Below are 19,210 nucleotides of genomic sequence, written 5' to 3'. Positions count from 1 at the left end.
TAAGAAAGAAACAATTATTATTTTTAAATAAGTAACTTTATTTTTACGAATGACTATATTTTAAATTTTGAGAAGGGCTTCTAGACAATATCCTTTATTAAAAAATGATGTTTGTTCCAGTCATCGTTTTCCCTTCTGTTTTATTATATAGACTTTTTCTTTTCACTATCCTAATATTGCAGGACCATATGATTCTGTTTAAAATAAAGAAATTATAAAACAAATAGCCCTTACCCTATCTTTCATGCTGAAGTTCAATAATTGTCTTCATAAGTTATTGTCACATTGAATTGCAAACTACTTATATACATTGATACATTATGAATAAATATCTTGACAACGATTAACTACCTGTGATGAAGGCCGCTCGAAAAATAATATTGTTCAATTTCTTTTTCTCATTTTCGGATATATATATATATAGATATATCTATATAACAAATGACATAGGTTTTGTGCCATGTCATAACTTTCTTCTATAAATCTTGGGCGTTCATACATTTTGAGTAAATCTTAACCTCTCTTTTTAGAGGATCTTATATCTATATAACAAATGAGATAGGTTTTTTGCCATGTCATAACTTCTATCTATAAATCTTAAACGTTTAAATATCTTAAGTAAATCTTGACCTTTCCTTACAAAAGTCTTTTACAATATTTAAAAGTTAAAATAACTACCCACTTCCTATATATTCTCAAACTATTTTTCTCTCTCCTATCTTAAAACTTCCACACGATTCTTTCTCTCTTTCATCTTCTTTCTTCAAAAGAACTCAATAAAATCTCCATGATTGTTATTCTCCAAACTTAATTTAATCACAACTATTATTTTTAATTTACTTTTATTACTCTCTCATAATATCAATATTGAAAAATCCGTGTCCTACGGACACGGGCTACCCTAGTATTTATATATTATAGACTCCGCAAGAAATTACATTCAATCAAGTAGGATATATTATGAATAAATACATGAATTGATAAGTCCGATAACTATCATCGTTAAAGACATCTTGGGCATAAAAGCCATATAGAGATTAGAGACCCTTCAAACCATCACAGGGGCACGAAAATCCATTTCAATTTTTTACATTATTTTTACCTTTTAACAAAAGTCAATAAATAATGGATTCCACTTTCATCGTGAATCAACCCTCTGGTTTTTGTATTACAAGGACACAACCAACTGATCAAGTAGTTGTTGGCGAATCAGACATTTGTACAATAATAAAAGTACAGCAGCATTTATCTTTCCTCACTGACGTTCATATTTGATTTAAAGAAAGACATCTGACATTTGAGATTATCTAATAGAATGTCTCTAACTAACATATTTTTTTTGTCTTTCACAAATTAAGCAAAACTACCAACCTCACCTTCTGGGATGTCAACCACGGTACCAATATCAATATTTGGGAGGACTTCTGGATCCCCAATCACAAACCGCCTACCCCAAACCTTAACAACTGTCCTTTTCATACGGTGAACCAACTGATAACAGATAACAAGTGGGATGAAAGCTTGCTACAACTCTATTTCAATGACGATATTCGTAAAGCCATCCTTAGTATCAACCTGCACTTTGGGGCAGAGGATACTATGATATGGCCTCTCACCAACTCTGGCAATTTCACGGTTAAATCCATGTACAATTTTCTGAGTAACGAAAATGGAGAAAATGACACGATTGACTGGTCGTTCATCTGGACCATCGATCCCGAGAATCAAACTCTTCCTCTGGAAGTGCTGCACCAACAGTTTACCAGTGAAAGACAAAATCGGAAAATATATCGGCAACAGCTATCAATGTGCGTTCTGTGAGGAGCGGGAATCCTTGTCACACTTGCTGCTCCACTGCACCTTTGCGCGATCTATTTGGTTCTACTTCAACATACGCTCGGATTTCGTGACCTCGGCTTTTGAATGGATTAAGTCATGGCAACAATGGGATGACCCCACTAAAGCGATCCTTGCTAAAATTATGTGGTTTATCTGGAAGGCGAGATGTGAGAAATGTTTTGGTCGGAAGGCTCACACGCCACAGCAGGTGATCAGGCAGATTCTATGTTACTCAACCAGCCTCCAGGAAGAGCAACACTCCACTGGCGGGGACATACCCGCGGCTCGGGAGCATCAATCCAATCGCCTCATCAAAATAAATGTAGATGCCTCCTTCATCAAACTATCAGATCTGGCGGGTATAGGTTGCATCATTCATGACGCAAACGAAGAATTCATGATGGCAAAAGCAGAGCCTGTGCGAGGACAGAATGCGGAGGAATGCGAATGTTTGGCGATTCTGAAGGCAATTCAATGGGCGAAAGATCTCAATATCCACCACCTTTGCATAGTGAGTGATAACAACAATCTCATTCAACATCTCAAAAATGAAAAGCGATCTATAAACTGGCAGTCACTTCAACACATGAAGAGTATCAAAGCATGCCTTCTCCATTTCGAGAACATCCAATTTCAATACAGCCCGCGCCAAACCAATACTACCGCGGATGCACTAGCAAAGTGGGCGAGAACTCGAGGGGGCAGTCGTACGTGGCAGTCGAAGGAGAATTTGTGTTTTGAGCTGAATGTCTAGTTCGGTGTATTTATGTTTGTTTCAACAAAAAAAAAAAAAAAAAAAAAGTAATCATTAGTGAAGACAAACCTCCAGATTACGGGTCAAATCAAAAAAGGGTTTAACAACATGTATTAATAATTCTGCCCTAGTCATCGTGCATATCACATCTTGATGATGTATCAATGTCATGTAATGACGAACGTAGAAAGTAATCCATTTCCAAAAACAAAAAGAGTTCAAGTTACGTAATGTACTATAACTAGGTGTCCGCTGCGTCCTACGGGCGCAGTAAATCCCTTTTGGCTAACGCCTTCAAATAGATTATGTAGGTGACAACACATCCGCCGCAGTCAAGGCAGCCTCTCTGGTGCATATATATAGAATTCGTGTGTACATCTACACATTTGTGTATCTCAGTGTTCATTTTACACCATCAAACATCACATCTATATTGTAAAAGGCGACGCTTAAGCGAGCTCAAGCGCCCATAGGGACGGGTTAAGAGAGGAGTCGCCTTATACTGAGACGAGAATAGCAGATTTCCCTTGGTGGCACCTTCAGACGCTTAGGCGAGCGCCTTTAGGCGCCCCAGGGGAAGCGAGAGGCGGCCCAAGTCGATTAGGGTAGTGCCCACAGTTTTTTTTAGGGCTTTAGCCCAAATCGACTGCCATCTAACCTAATTTGTTTCTCTCTCTAACTTTAACGACCGAGACCTCCATGAACCAGAGTTCAAGACGAATCTTCATCTTCTTATCCTCCATATTTCATCAATCATCATTAGGCAACTCGTTTCTACCCTCTTCATATTCTCCTTCTTCTTGTTTCTATTTCAACAACTTTTTACACTCTTTTTTTGTTGTTTTTTTTTTTCTAATTTTCAATAACTTTTCTTTTTCTTTTTTACTTATTCTTAATCTTAACTTGTTTATTTACTCTTAAGTCTTAACTAATATTACTTACTAGTTACTATTAACTTGTTTTCTTATTATTAACTTGAAAAATAAAATTACTTGTTTACCTACTTGTTTACAACAATTTTCAGCAATTCTTTTTTTTGTTTTGTTTTTTTTCACTTATTCTTAACTTGTTTATTTACTCTTAACTAATTTTACTTACTATTAACTTGAAAATAGAAAATTACTTGTTTACTTAGTAATACTTACTTGTTTACAACAATTTTCAGCAACTCTTTCATACTTTTTTTTGTTACTTCTTTGTATATTGTGATGTGATTATGTGAATTATATAGTTTGTGTGCTGGTCATAACTCATAAGATATGTTATCTTATTCCTGATTTATGAATTACTGAATAGTGAATTAGTGATATGTCTTCTTCGGCTTCATTGGCTCGTGTGAGACCATCGAGTGATAAGGGTTGGGATTATGGACAACCGGTGGATGGTGACAAGAATAAAGTGCAGTGTGGATTGAAAACGAATGGAGGGATTAATAGGCAAAAACAACATCTTGCCGGCGGTTTGAAAGATGTAAGAATTTGTCCTAAGGTGCCTAAGGATGTACAAGAAACGGTACAAAAGTATATGGCCGAAGGAAGGAAAAAGAGAGACGAAAAGACTCGATTGAGGATGGCTCAATTGATAGTGTCAATATTTACAAATCACCTAATGCACCTTATGAGAATGACGAAGAGTCGGAAGATCACTATATAGATTTGGACGGTACACAAGCTAATGGTGGAAGTGGGTCTGGGAGTGTGACACCAACTAGTAGAATGACTCTAAAACCACCTAAGATACATGGTCAAATGGATAGTTATTTCAAACCAAACCTGAAAAAGTTAGTGTGAAATCCTATTGACAGAAGAAGAGACAATGTGGCTGAGTATATTGCTGGTTTCTTTTAAGATAATGGGATCGTCTTCAATGTAATCAAAAGCCTTAGTTTTGCTATGATGATTCAAGCGGTTGGACAATTTGTTCCGGGGTTAAAAATCCCTACTTACCAAGAATTGAGAGTTCCTTTTTTGGTCAAAGCAGTCAATTCCACCAAGACGTGGATAGATACATTTAAACCCCTCTAGGTTTCATATGGGTGTACTATCATGACGGATTGGTGGACAGATGGAAAAGGTAGATGTCTCATCAATTTTCTAGTGAATTGTCCAAAAAGAACTGTCTTTCTGAGATCACTTGATGGTTCTGAACATGTAAAGGATGCAAAACTCATCTTGAAACTATTGACCGAAGTCATCGAGGAAGTAGGTCCTGAGAATGTGGTTCAAATAAGACTTTAACCCTTCGTATTTGGATGTATATCTTAATTCTTATTTTGGATGTATATCTTATTTCTTATTTTGACATATTTAACTTAATCACTTAATTGCAGGTTGTAACAGATAATGCATCTAATTACAAGCTTGTAGGAAAGTGGTTCATGGAAGATAAGAAATATAACTTGTATTGGATTTCATGTGCAGCACATTGTGTGAATCTTATGTGCCAAGATGTATCAAACATCGCTAGGATTCACAAAGTTGTACAAGATTGTAGGAATATTGTTGTTTTCATGTACAACCACAATCAAGTGTTGCATATGATGAGAAAGTTCACTAAGGGGAGAGTGTTGGTGAGGCCTGCAGTAACTAAATTTGCTACTAGTTACTTATCAATGGACAGTATTTTTAACCAAAGAACGGGGTTGAGGACAATGATGCTTTCCGAGGAATGGACTTCGAGCAAATGGGTGAAAATGCAATAATGGAAGAGAGTATCAAAGATAATGGGGAGGTCTGATTTCTGGACTAAGTTACATCTTTGTCTTAAAATTATCTCACCGTTAGTGGATATTACTAGGATGGTCGATCAAGAAGAAAAACCGTGCATGGGTTACATTTATCTCGCGATGACTGAGTGTAGGAAGAAGTTAGATGCTCTCTGGGAGGGAAAAAATGATGTGGTGATTGAGGAAGTGCTTAGAATTATTGAGCATAGGTGGTCTGATCAACTACATCAACCTCTTCATGCAGCAGGATTTTATCTTAATCCTCGCATTTACTTTGATCCATTATTGAACCTACCTATGGAAAGTAACTCGGAGATAAAAAGAGGGTTGAATGCTTGTATTAAGCTCTGATGCCAAATCTTTCTACTCGGTCATTGATTTTTGATCAAATTGTAGAATACCGTTCTGCGACTGGAGAAATGGGGGATGAGGAAGCAATTGCAAAAGAAAAGCGTTAGCATCAGGTATTAAGCAATCAAATATTATTGAGAACTTTTAATTATCTTTTAAGTTTAGTATTCGATAAATTTGTTATCCGCATAATGCAGCTCAATGGTGGCTTAGTTGGGGATCAGATGTGGTAGAACTTCAGAAGTTTACTGTAAGAGTGCTTGGGCTAACTTGTGCTGCATCTCCATGCGAAAGGAATTAGAGTGCCTTCGACCATGTAAGTGATGAATAAATATGCTCATAATTTAGAATTTCCAAAAACTAAAATCATTATTTTTATAAGAATGTTTATCCCGTGATATAACAGTTAAATACAAAGAAATGAAACAAACTAGATTATCAAAAATTGAATGATCTTGTATTCGTCCAATACAACAAGTTGAAAGCTCGTTTCCTGGATCGAACTAGCCCTGGTGGAAGAGATTTAGATCCAATCATATTGAAGAATGCTGATTTAGATGAGTGGATTGCTCCATTTAATGCATCGGATGAATTCGTAGTTGGCACCGATATAACATATGGATTAGTTGAAGAAGCTGAGGGAAATGAAGGCGATCATGTTGGTCCGAACACTGGGTTGAGATTTTATAAGAGGAGAAGATAACCCAACCAAAGTCAAAGGCAACCGACGGAACCACAACGTCATTGATGAAGACTCTGAATCCGAGGAGGGTCAAGATAACAATCCTGAACATATAGAATAGCAAGAAGGAGACAAGTCAGATAACAGTTGTGGTCCTCATTCAGGAGATGATGAAGATATTGACTTTTAGATCTTCACTAGACTTGAGTTTTGATGGTTGATTGCTTGTGTTTTGATGGTTAATTGCTTGTTTGAATACTTTTGAATGTTTTTGAATTATTTCCAATGTTTATGAGTTGTTTTTTAATGCTTGGATGTTAAGTTGTATACCTTTAATTTTGGCATTTGAGTGTTTATTTAGTTATCTTTATTTGAATGTTTTTGAATTATTTCCAATGTTTTTGAGTTGTTTTTTAATGCTTGGATGTTAAGTTTTATACCTTTAATTTTGGCATTTGGGTGTTTATTTAGTTATTTTTATGTTAGGTACTTAGGTATGTATGCATTACTAAAAATATATACTATTTGCTTGAGGTGGTTGCCTCAGCTCGCCTAAGCTCGCTTAAGCGAGGGGCTATGGGTCTGTCGCCTCGCCTCCTCACGCCCAAAACAACATAACATTACATAGAGACCTAGATGTACACACGACTCTGATGTATATGCACCACCAAGACTGGCTTGACTGCAACAGATGTGTTGTCACCTACATAATTTATTTGAAGGCGTTAGCCAAAAGAGATCTACCGCACCCGCATGGCGGTGGTGGACAGCTAGCTAGTTGCATAAAGAAGATAGACTCTCATCTTTTTGTTTACTTTTTCAAATTTACCTAATAGTAAATATTTAGATTCCAATAAATAACAAAGAATTAAGAATAAAAAACAGTTATCCAGACAAATTACTGTCAAGTTTTACATCGATAAAAAGTACGGATTAACCATTAACATTTCCACATTTCTTCCTCACAAGCTTGAAAGTGTAGATTTCATCCAGAGTAATCGGCACTTTATATGTAAAGTGGAATCCATGATTTATTGAACTTGGATTATTAAAGATATAAATTATGTAGTTAGATGGGCTTTAAGTCGTTTATTTCAGTGGGCTCTAGGCCATTGGTTTAGTAGGGCTATAGGCCATTGGTTTAGTAGGCTATAGGCCTGTTCATTTCAAAATTTAATTTGGCAGTATCGTGCTCTGATGTATCAAATGCCATTATAGTGACTTTAGTAGTCATTTTCCAAAAAAAAACTAAGATTTTAGAGTTTTTCTTAGAGTGTTCCTTTGGAGATGCTAATGCTCTTAGTTTTGCTTTGGAGATGCTCTTAGGTTTAGAAGATTTTACCAAATTCTAAGGAAATATCAAGATCTATCAAATCTTTTAGCAAAAGACTCAACTACCTTCATTTATTCCATCCCATTTATTCATCAAATAGATCGTAGAAATGGCAAACGATGGCACTCATAACAAAGATGTGACAACAAGAAACAAAATTAAAAGATATTTGATACACACATATACCACGGAATGGAAACTCCAAAGCAGACAAAATAGCAAATTGGACAAGACGACAGAAAAAAATCCAAAGAGTGGACTACCTAACCTACGTTCCTGTAATGAGAGCTAGGTGTTTTGTGTTTTTGCGTTTCTTGTATTCCGCTTGTCAACAAAAAAAAATAGATCCTAGAAATATTTCATTGTGCGTGTTTGATATTTTTTCTTTTATGATTTCCTTTTTACATCATACATCACTTGTAGCAGTCTACTTACTGAAAGAGTCCTAATCGGAATTGATTTGGAAAATATCAATTATACTTCCTTTAAGTTTGAAACGCGAGGTCAATAAAAACTAAACTAAAATCACCATCTTCGTACAAGAATCTGATTCAGACATTGAATAAACACACCACCACTAAATGCTGTAATAACTCTAATTGAAAAGGCTGACATATGAATATTTACAATACAGTGTCTCTAGTTTTCACTTAAGACTGAAGAATTAACCGAAAGTACAAATGTGAAAACAGAAGATTGATCCGGTACCTTACAAACATACAATTAACTCGAGCAGCTCCTACATGACAGTTTATGCATTCTAGCTTTCCTTCTTTAATCTCGTTGAACTATTGCTGAAAAGAGCAACTTGTTGATATCTTCCGCTTCAGAATCCAGATTATCATCCCCTGCCATCATCGACATGAAAATTTCCTAAGACATGAATACTCAAATTGGAAATTAAACAATAGGCTACAGTTAGCTGCGTGACATAGACACCATGTGTAGTTATTAGTACTCTAAACTCTAAACGTGAGCTAGTAGGTCGAACAGGCCGAAACAAACTGGATAGAAGAACAGATCTGTTTTTAGGCCAAACCAAGACAGCTTGTGGCTTTGGCTTGAACATGTCAAAACCAACAAAACCGTTGATCTATGTTACGTTAAACGATATTTTCACTAGTAATGGACTGCAAGAGAGATTTTCAACGTACTGACAGGATCCAAAAGCAAACTTAAGAAAACTCCCAAGACATCTTCCCCCACAATAAGACCAATTTAAAGCTTGATTACTACCAAGTTGTCTTATACATAATGAACTATTTAAAATTTCATTGTAGAAATAAGTCATTTACTTGCAAGTTTTATAATCATGTGATTTCTTATATGGACAACCTTTTAGGAGAGACATAGCGACATGCAAATTAATCATAGTAATAAGAATCATATGTTCGCACATAATTTTTTAGAATAATCAAATCTCTTGAGAAATTAGTAATAAGTCGACTGGAGCAACTAACCAACTCAAACCACACCAAAAATAAACTAGGTCAAACTGGATAAGCCAAGGTCTAGGTATGTTAGGGCGTTCAGCTTTAGTTAAATGATCGGCAATCAACCGATGTTGATACCGAGTACCTGACACCTGTATGAGGATGTAACATAGGGCGAGAGGAAAAGGCAAGTACGAGAGTAAGAGGTATCAGTTGTAAGAATACATCTTGTAGTAGTTATTGGGTCCACTTTTGCATGCTACATCCCATATCTTTTGGACCAACAAGTATTACATTATACACAAAAAACTTTAACCTAGAATTGTACTTAATGGCTCTAACAAAATTTAATGCAAGTTAGGACAAGAGATATGTAAAAATCTTACAAAGGTGACTAGAGAACGGGAGTGCCGGAAACAATTACTCGGAATCGGAAGAAAGTTTAAGAATGAGTGTTCATGTGATCTCGTCTGGAGAACTAGTGGATATTAAGTGATAGTTTTAATGTGTATTTCGATGTTCAGTGATATAGTTAAGCTACCCAATAAATGAATTCTTACATACTAAATAGGTTGACCTGAAGATGTAACTATTAAGAGCAGCTCCAACGTGATGGGGGCTGGGGCTCCCAATTTGAATTTGGGAGCCCCAGCCCCCAGCCTCATCCCTCCAACCCGGGAGCCCCCAGCCCGGGCTCCCATTGGGCTCCCGGGCTCCCAAATGGGAGCCCGGGCTGGGGGCTCCCAGCCCCAATATTCTTCCCGTTGGGAGCTCCCAACGGGAATATTGGGGTGGATCCCCTTTAAAAGGGGATCCACCCCAATTTTTTTTTTAAATTCAATTCTCTCTCTCTATTTTATCTCTCTCTCTCTCTATTTCATATTTTCATCTCCTCTCTCTCTATCAATTTCTCCTCCATTAATTTTTTTTTCAATGGATCCAAATGTCAATTTACATAATTTAGGCTATATGGAAATGTTGAACTCCGATTTCAATTATGTCGATGAAGTTAATTTATCCAATGATGGGATCGAAGAAAGGGTCGAAGAAAGTCTTGATTGTAATGAGTTATACTAATGATGAGATTTTAAGTTCGAACATTGTTATACAATTTTGAAAGACCATCCCAAATGGTCATTAAATTTATCTCAATCTTCGTCACACAAAAGAAAAAATTCTTTTGACCAAGACGAAGGATCTCCCTCAATAACCCAACAAAGACCACTTGGAAGAAAAGCAAGCAAGGAGGCTAGAGATAAATCCAAAGGTAGTGAAATTTCCGCGGTGCTTGAATTTTGGAAAGAGAAAATGGAGAAACAAGATAGTAGAGATATACTTATCAATGAAGCCATTATTTCGCAAAAAGAAACTCGACTACTTCAAAACAAACAATTAGAAATGAAAGAAAAAGAATTAGCCATTGAAGAAAGAAAAGTAAATGCTAAAGTGCTGCAAATGGGGATAGACTTGGTGGGCAAAGATACTTCGAACATGACTCCCGAACAACTTGCTCTTCATAGGATGTTGATCTCAAATTGGCAAAAGGAAAATCTATGAATTTTAGTTGATTTGATTATGTATGACTTTGTTTTTTGTTTTGATTATGTTTGAATTTTAGTTGTTTTGGTTATGTATGAATTTTAGTTGTTTTGATTATGTATGAATTTTAGTTGTTTTTTATAAAATTTGAAATTTAATATATTAGAGCCAAAATTTAACATCAACCCTCACACACATACACCACACATGTGCATATTTTGGATTTGGGAGCCCCTCTTGGGAGCCCAACATTGGAGTTGCTCTAAGCCCCGGGGCTCCCAAAATTCAGGGGCTCCCAAAATTGGGAGCCCGAGCCCCACGTTGGAGTTGCTCTAATGGATTAAAAATTTTGCCCACAACCTGAACCCGTAACTGAAAAGCTCGATTAGTCCAGATGCTCTGAACATACCATTGTGCAAAAGAGGTTCATTCTCCAAGAACTCAGTAATTAAAATTTTAATTCTTTAATGGTTACGGATCACAAACACAGTAGTTACCACAAATTGAATGCACTATATAGTATATATACTTAGTCACATGTAGATAAGAACAGTGAATGAATTTGAAAGATACCTGTCTTTGAGCTTACTTGCACCGTCCACTCATCTATGATCTGGAGAGTGGAGACAATTAAATCGCAGATAAAGGGTTGAAGGAAGTATCAACATGTTGAAAATGACATATTTTTCCAAAATATCAATTTAAAAGATAAATGTAATACATACCAAGAAGGAAAACATAATGTATCGAGGTCATTGCCATAAACAATGAACTATAACACCAGGGAAGATCCTTCCGCCCGGGTAATAAGTTCTACCTCGCTTAGATTAATCTTGGTTGCTTGCTGGCAAATGGTGCAAATACTAGAGGCACCACTTGGAAAATGCAACCCACATTGTTTGAAATGGATAATGAGTACTAAACTAAGGCCTAGTTTGGTATTGCTGTGATTTTTACAAAAAGTACCCCTTAATCCTTATTAAAAGATAACCTGTTACATGCCTCTTATAAAACACCATTGCTTTAGAAAATATCAATTGGAGTAGATTGCAGATTAAAAAATGAACCTGACATGATGAGTTCAACATTTTGGGTTATCAACAATACAGTAACATATGTAAACTCCCAACTTTTGGATAAATGCAAAACAAAGATTAGAATGTTGGCAAGCGGCTATTTGGAATCTGGATAATTGGATTTGCAGATCTACATATTACTCTTATGCTTTGTTACAAGGAAGCGTCTTCCTATATATACAGATCCAACGCTAAAATTTGAATTTTAAGAAACATAGAAGCGTGCTAAATTACCTGATTCAAGTTAGTATATGCTGGATCATCAGAGTCACTAGTAGGAGGGACACCAGATGATGCTTGCATCCGCTGCAGTAGATTCCTATTACTAACTAAACTTGTTCTGGCCTTGTCTATCAAATCCTGCGAGAAGATACAGAAAGGGTTAACTTCAAAACAAAGATTACACTAGCGATATTCAGCCTACCACCCAATCACTTAGAGCAGACCTAACCTACCCTTTTCTACTTGTAGTTCTATGTATATGTAAAGAACTCGAACATGACAAAGATATCGATATGATGAAAACATCAAAGAAGAATTTTTGTTAAGCTCCACCAGATATATGGCATGGTCTTTGCTACTCAAATTACGTAGTGAAGTCACTTGCAACCCGAGTACCCCAAATGTTTAATTATCCATAATGTCTATTGATCGAAACCTAACATTCGAAATCAAATATTAAGTAAAAAAAAGAAAAAGAGAACAATGCCAAAGGTTTCCAGCTTATTCACTGTTCGATAAGAACTCGAATTGGATTGGGTTAGAAATAGAAACTTGCAAATATGAAGAAGAAAAGGGAAATGGACCTGCTTTGCACCGAGAAGTTCTCGACACTGTTCTTTTAAAGACGAAAGTTCATCCTGTATCTTTTTTATTCGAGTTACCAGCTTCAACGGATTCGCCTGCAAATACAAAAGAAAAAATCAGTCATTAAACAGGGAGAAAACTCAGAAACCCTAATCATAAGGTTTTTTTTTATGAGAAATTAAACCTAGAAGAGAGAGAGATAATTACGTTGTCAGGGTAGATCTGTTGGAACTCCTTCTCAAGCCTATTATGAACAACAGTAAGTTCATGGCTTGATTTGTTTAACAAATTCACCAAATCATCCATCGCTGGATGATTCTGCTGTTGTTGTTGTTTTTGATGCCCCATTCTCACCCTCTCTCTCTCTCTCCCTCTCAAAATTTAAAAAAATTGAAAAGGGGAAATAGAGTAGTACCATTAGTACTGCGGGGAAATGAGGAAATAGGTGAAAGAAATACGAAATAGGTAAAACCTGACGTTTCTTTCTCCCTCTATTTCTACATCTATTTTTGGTGGATTCAATGCGGAATAAGAAAAGGGGTAATTTCTAAAAAGGTCAAAATAATATTGAAAATAGATAGAAAAGCACAAAATATTTAAAAATTATTATTTTGCAAACACAGTTTGTAGTTTACATTATGCAAACACATGTTTGCAGTTTACATTATGCAAATACATGTTTGCAGATTAGATTGTCGCAAACCCGTTTGCATAACAGATTGTCGCAAACACATTTGCATAACGGATTGTCGCAAACACGTTTGCATAACATATTTTTGCAAACACGTTTGCATAACAGATTGTTGCAAACACGTTTGCAGAAAAACGTAAAGGAATCATGAATCCGCGGAATCATGAATCCGCGGGATTCATGATTCCACAGATTCATGAATCCAAGTAATATTTTTTGGTTTGTTTGGCAACTAAGAATCCTATGATTTATTATTATTTGAGTATTTTTAAACGTCTTTAGAAAAAATATGATTTTTGAAAAAAACAATGATTTTGAAAAAAAAAATAATGATTTTATAGAAGAAAATATTTTTTTGTTGATTTTAAGTTTGAAATTTAGATTCATTAATCCAAAATCCTAGCAAATCCTAGGGGGTAGGGTGGGATTTTGGTACAATACAAATTCTAGAATTAGAAATCTTTAGGATTCAAGAGTCTTAGGATTCTTGGTAGCCAAACAGACCAAGGATTTACGATTCCTACCAAATTTCAATTTTGATAGGAATCCTACTTAGGAATCCTGCAACCAAACACACCATTAGTTAATTGAAATTGACTGTGGGGACACATTTCTTCTTTAGTCCAAAAAATCCCATGATTGTTATTAGCTCTATAATTTTCATATCCTATCAACTTCATATTAAAATTGCTAACAACTAATATTTTTAAACAAATTCCTAACTCCAACCTCATTATAAAGCACCTGCTTTTCGCGGATGATTGCATCATATTTGATCAAAACACGCTTGATAACATCTACAACCTTAAACAGATCTTTAAGATCTTCAGTGCAGCGTCAGGACAAATGATCAACTACGCGAAGTCCACAATTTTTCTCCAAAAACTCTCATCCCAAATTCAAAAGAATGATTATTCGCAATCTCAAGGTGCATCAGTCATCTACCCTCGACAAATATCTCGGCACGCACCTTTTCATTGGTGCCAACAAGAAACAGGTTTCCTCATCTCTCCTTGTGTAAATCAAAACCAAGTCGTCTAAATCGCAAACCAACCTCCTATCCCAAGCTGGTCGCTCTATTGTAATTTCAACAATAGCAGCGCCCATTCCCTGAGACCAAATGCAGTGTTTTTTCCTCCCAAAAAGTATAGGTAACCGCATGGAGACCATTCAACGGTCCTTTTGGTGGGGAAAACTCAAAACCATCCACACCATAAAATGGTCCTCTATCTGCCTCCCACGTAAATTGGGAGGGCTGGGTTTCCGTCTTCCTTCTCTCGATAACCAGGCTTTTCTTAGCAAACTGGTCTGGCGCATCCTAAAAAACCCTCAAGACCACTGGGTGAAATTGCTTAAAGCCAAATATTTTTTGAAAGATTTCAAACCTACTTCTTCTAAACCTAATCAGTCCTGGCTTTGGAAATTCATTGTTAAACATTTTGATCAGGTTACCGACCTTATATTCTGGGATGTCAATGAGGATACCCACATTAATATTTGGCATGATTACTAGATCCCGGATCATCCCCCCTACCCAACACTAGTAACAGTGCCTTAACTCAGGTGGCCCAACTCATTAATAATAACGAGTGGAATATGAACTTAATATGTCAATATTTTACTAATGTTATATGCAATGCTATCTTAAGTATAAACTTGCAGGAACACAAAGAGGATACAGTCCGATGGCCTCTAACAAAATCAGGTAACTTTACGATAAATTCGATGTATCATAACCTGAGAAACAACAGGTATGCAAATCAAAACGATCTGATAGAATGGAACTTTATTTGGAATATAAACACAAATCTGAGAATCAAACTCTTTCTATGGAAATGTTATAGAAACAGTCTACCAGTCAGAGACAAAATTGGTAAATTCATTGGTAATTCTTATAATTGTCCCTACTGCGATAATATAGAAACGATTGCCCACGCCCTCCTACATTGTTGTTATGCGAGATCTATTTGGTTTCACTTTCAGATTCCGAATGGTAACCTTACCAATGTTAAGGAGTGGATTCTCCAATGGAGCGAACTAGATGTTGATATGGTTAATTTATGTGCTAAAATTCTTTGGTTTATTTGGAGGGCTGGATGTGAGAAATGCTTTTCGTTGTAGGATCAAACCCAAAACAGCTCTGGTCCAAGTAAACCCTTTGTCTTCAGGGTCTTCTATGTTTAAGAAACACGAGTTACTTCTACTCCTCAGTCTCGTTACTTTCGACTGAGGAGTGGTGGGACTCATGATGATGCACAAAATGTCCAGACATTGACTAACGTCTGAAGAGTCAAGATCAGACCTGAAGTCCATCGGGTCAACCCGGCTTAAGGTAACAGATCAGCTGAACCCTTGGCGATCCGTCATGTACTCCCCTAACTGGGAGGTCGGCTAGAGGAAACCAGCCCTGTAACGCCTTTGGTATGAACGGATCAGCCCTGGGGTTTCTAAAGTAATGAGGGGAATCCACGTAGGTTCGGTCGATGCCTTACGCCCAGAACTGGGAAGGCAAAGCACACCAGCAATCTACCGATTTAATCCCAGAATCTGCACAAAGATCTCAGTCGGCTACAGATCTCTAAGTGTTTAAGCAAGTGTGGACTTCACGCGTCCAAGGGAGGAAACTTCTCCCCAAAAATCTATCACATCAGCATGATATCCACGAAAGATCCTTGAACTTAGGAACTTTCCTCTATCCTGTAAGATAAACACAAAGGGAAAGTTTCCCTCTACGACAATCATCGCCGCCTCTTAAGCCAATAAATGGCCCCCAAATCGTCCTTCAAAGGAAACGATAAAAAAACCCTAGAAGATCACAGTTACCTCTGAGTTCTCATAATTGGCCCCCAAAATGATCGATCAATATTCATTCTTTTACTGCAACGAGCACCCTGGCTGGCTTGAGCGTCGGAGCGGTTTTCGAACCCTTTGCAGGTTTTCCCCCCTTTAGGAACAGACGAACATGAGCAATAAGCAGAAGCAAGGATAAGGAGCAGGAGCAGGAGCAAGGAGCAGGAGCGATGAGCAAGGAGTAGGAGCGAGGAGTAAGAGAAGCCGAGAACCAGAGTTGGAAGCGAATTCAATCGATAAGATCTATCCTGACTTAACGGAACATTCAACTTAACATAGGCTGTCATGCATCAACTCCCTACTTCATGCTGATATAACAAAAGGTCATTTTTTGACATCAGCAGTGGGGTCTTTGATTGACCTAGTCAAGTGTCACGTGGCGAAATCTTTGGAGTTGAGGTCGAATCGACAACCTGCAGGCTCGGTTGAGGGCGACCAAGGGGTGCTTGGATTATTATTACTTTTGATGGGTTATTGTTCATCTAGATGGACGTTCACATGGGCTTGGAGCCATTTAGACTTCTAACGGGTTGGATCCCACGTTGGAGAGTGTCCAACAAGTAAGGGACTGGGCTGGGCCCAAGTGATACTTATGCAAAGTAGGTTGAGCCTAGGCTGCGTTTAGGCAAAGTAGGTTAAGCCTAGGCTGCGTTTAGGCAAAGTGTGCCTAATACGATTTTTGGCCACTACAATTCTAATAGAAGGATATCATTTTTAAGCTTCACATAAGAAGGTCGCAACTTTGGGGCATAAAGAAAAATCTTCGGGGCATAAAAACTTAGTCAGTCAAAATTGACTTTGGGAACCTATTTATTTTATAGCCTAGAAATTCACTTGATCGAACTTTAACCCCCTAATCTTCATCTCCTTCTCCTCCCCTCTCTCCTACTCATCCTTTCTCTTATCTTTTCGTCTCTTGTTGATTATGTTTCTCTCGTTGTAGTCAAGTAAACAAAGCAAAGCTTCATTCTTTCCAATCAAAGTAAATCTGAACCTATATTTAGTAAGAAATCAACTTTCATCTTCATCTTTCTATTCTCTCTTCTTCTTCTTCGGTAAGAAAATCACTTTGAGGGTCAAAATCACTTTTTGAATCCTAAAAGAAGAAATTCAAACCCTAATAAACATGCAAAAGAGAAAGATCTCATAATTAAACAAACAATTTATGATCTAAACTATTAACAACTAATAGGCAACTGTAGAAACAAGAAAATTCTAAAAGAAAATTTGATCTTTATCAAACCTAATATAAAATTAAGCTGACAATTTTTTTACCAAAATAGAAATCAAAAAACAAAATTAATGGCACGTGCCCTGAAAATGAAAAATGGAAGTGTAATGGTGAGTTTAGTGTCAAAGATACTTATGAATACCTAAGGCGAGAAGGACCGAAAGTGGAATGGACTAAGATCATCTGGTGCAGAGAAGGTATTCCCCGTGATAGTTTCATCGCTTGGATTGCCATGAAGAGGAGACTAAAGACGAAAGCTAGATTGCGATCATGGAGCCTTAATGTTGCTGCTGAATGTATTTTTTGTCTTAACCATATTTAGGATGATACTCACCTATTGTTTCAATGCCCCTTCTTTACGTCGGTGTGGAAGGAATTGATTCGACTGCTTGGGTTTCAAAGATTGTCGTCTGGAATATGAAAAAACGAAGAGAGATGGTGCATTACTAATTTTAGTGGCAGCCATATAGTAGCACGACTTGTGTGCCTTGTATTTAATGCCTTCATTTATCATATATGGCGTGAACGGAACTACAGGTTATACAAGGGTATTGGTAGACCTCAGTAAGTTGTGATTCGGAACATTATTAATGATGTGAGAATCAAAGCAATGACATGGAAGGCAAAAATCATGTTCTCCGCAGAAGGAATTAGAGTAATGGAAGCATGGAATTTGAACATTCCATTAGTTCAACCAGTGTCCAAATCTTGTAAGTGGTTGGCACCGGATGGGCCTCCAGTTGGCTCTTAGGCATGGTCAGCTTAAGGTTTATGTGGCCACGACAGTTAGCACTCTACTATCGGGTGGGGATCAGATCCCTCCCTGGAAGGTGTTGAGAATATGTAAAGAGATTGCAACATTGCGGAAACAATTTGAAGAATGTAAAGTGCACCATGTAGTTCGAGAGATGATTGAAGCTGCCGACTTTTTATCAAAGCTACGTACTACTAGAGGAAAGGTGGAGTTATTAGAAACGACCTTCCCACCAGACTTGAGGAATATAGTGGAAGCTGATCGGGAAGGTGTTATTAGGTTTCGTACCACGTAAATTTAGTTGTGTCATTATGATTTTCTTTATTGTTTTACTTTTTGACTTTTTTCTCGCTGTTTGGGCTTTGATTTGACGTAGAACTTTTATAAGGTCGAGCCCTTTACCCCATTTACCAATGCAAAAGAAAAAGGTTTGCAAGTGGATCTAGAGCGACAAAGAGCGGGAGACAGAAACAAACCGTTTAATGTTGTCGAACCTACCAAATATTAGTGCGTTTGTGATTTCAAACAAAATCTTTTCTTTCCGGAACTAGATAGAGAGAAGAAGAACAACCGTTAACCCAAATATTAGTGGGTTTGTGATTTCACATGTTTGTCATGTCATAATTTGTATTTATAAGTGGGTTATTTTCCAAATATCCCCAAACTTTATGACCAGCTTCCTGTCTAGCCCTCTACTTTATCGAAAATACCCATATGGCCCCATTTATCAGTTACCATTATAAATCCGTTAACTATTCATCACCTTTCTCTCCTCCATCTCATCACCTCTCTCTGCCACCTCATCTTCTCGTCACCTCTCTCTGCCACCTCATCGTCTTCATCGTCGTCTTCATCGGTGAAGGTCGCCTGCCGGCCAATTTTCCGGCTGGTGACGTTCAAACATAATTTTTTTCACTCTCTTCTTCTTCTTCCTCTCATTTCTCTCTTCTGTTCTCTATCTTCCTCTCCTATTTTCTCTATCTCTAAACACGCCAGATCTAGAAGATCTTTTTTAGGGCCTGTAGGAGGAGGGTTTTCAAGTACAAGCTAGGTCCCTTTTAGGGCTATTGTGCTCACTAGGAGAAATTGGGATTGCAATTTCTTCTGTTTCTTGAACATCAATTATCGGGGAAACAAAATTTACA

General features: G+C 37.1%; 2 protein-coding genes across 3 annotated transcripts; one reads left to right on the top strand and one right to left on the bottom strand.

Moving 5' to 3' along the window:
• Positions 1–3,901: 3,901 nt before the first annotated feature.
• Positions 3,902–5,294, top strand: LOC147531530 (uncharacterized). Its single transcript, XM_086649734.1, has 3 exons — positions 3,902–4,105; positions 4,750–4,812; positions 4,923–5,294. The coding sequence occupies exons 1-3, from the start codon at positions 3,902–3,904 to the stop codon at positions 5,292–5,294; spliced, it is 639 nt and encodes a 212-aa protein (XP_086505860.1).
• A 2,894-nt stretch (positions 5,295–8,188) lies between these two features.
• On the bottom strand, positions 8,189–13,040 carry LOC147531529 (spindle/kinetochore-associated protein). 2 transcript variants are annotated; one of them, XM_086646959.1, is made up of 5 exons: positions 12,747–13,040; positions 12,539–12,634; positions 11,967–12,092; positions 11,230–11,269; positions 8,189–8,532 (listed from the first exon to the last, which is right to left on the bottom strand). In XM_086646959.1, exons 1-5 carry the CDS (start codon positions 12,885–12,887, stop codon positions 8,459–8,461), a joined length of 477 nt encoding a protein of 158 aa, XP_086503085.1. In that variant the 5' UTR covers positions 12,888–13,040; the 3' UTR covers positions 8,189–8,458. The 2 variants fall into 2 exon arrangements, 1 of the variants encoding a protein (XP_086503085.1); XR_015227418.1 differs by lacking the exon at positions 8,189–8,532 and adding an exon at positions 8,984–9,706 and having other exon boundaries at positions 10,988–11,269.
• Positions 13,041–19,210: the final 6,170 nt, after the last annotated feature.

The sequence above is a fragment of the Eschscholzia californica genome, unplaced genomic scaffold, assembly GCF_041429995.1.
Source record: "Eschscholzia californica isolate CP2 unplaced genomic scaffold, dmEscCali1.0.p SCAF_6, whole genome shotgun sequence".
In the NCBI taxonomy this organism is placed as follows: Eukaryota; Viridiplantae; Streptophyta; class Magnoliopsida; order Ranunculales; family Papaveraceae; genus Eschscholzia; species Eschscholzia californica.
The sequence above is the reverse complement of the archived record's forward strand: the minus strand, read 5'-3'. Positions and strand labels throughout refer to the sequence as shown.

Coding starts and splice junctions, on each gene's coding strand:
- LOC147531530 (XM_086649734.1), top strand. CDS start 3,902: ATGTCTTCTTCGGCTTCATTGGCTCGTGTGAGACCATCGAGTGATAAG. Junction 4,106..4,749: donor CTAAGGATGTACAAGAAACG/GTACAAAAGTAT, acceptor GAACATGTAAAG/GATGCAAAACTCATCTTGAA. Junction 4,813..4,922: donor AAGTAGGTCCTGAGAATGTG/GTTCAAATAAGA, acceptor ACTTAATTGCAG/GTTGTAACAGATAATGCATC.
- LOC147531529 (XM_086646959.1), bottom strand. CDS start 12,887: ATGGGGCATCAAAAACAACAACAACAGCAGAATCATCCAGCGATGGAT. Junction 12,635..12,746: donor AACAGATCTACCCTGACAAC/GTAATTATCTCT, acceptor TTGTATTTGCAG/GCGAATCCGTTGAAGCTGGT. Junction 11,270..11,966: donor CATATACTAACTTGAATCAG/GTAATTTAGCAC, acceptor TCCACTCTCCAG/ATCATAGATGAGTGGACGGT.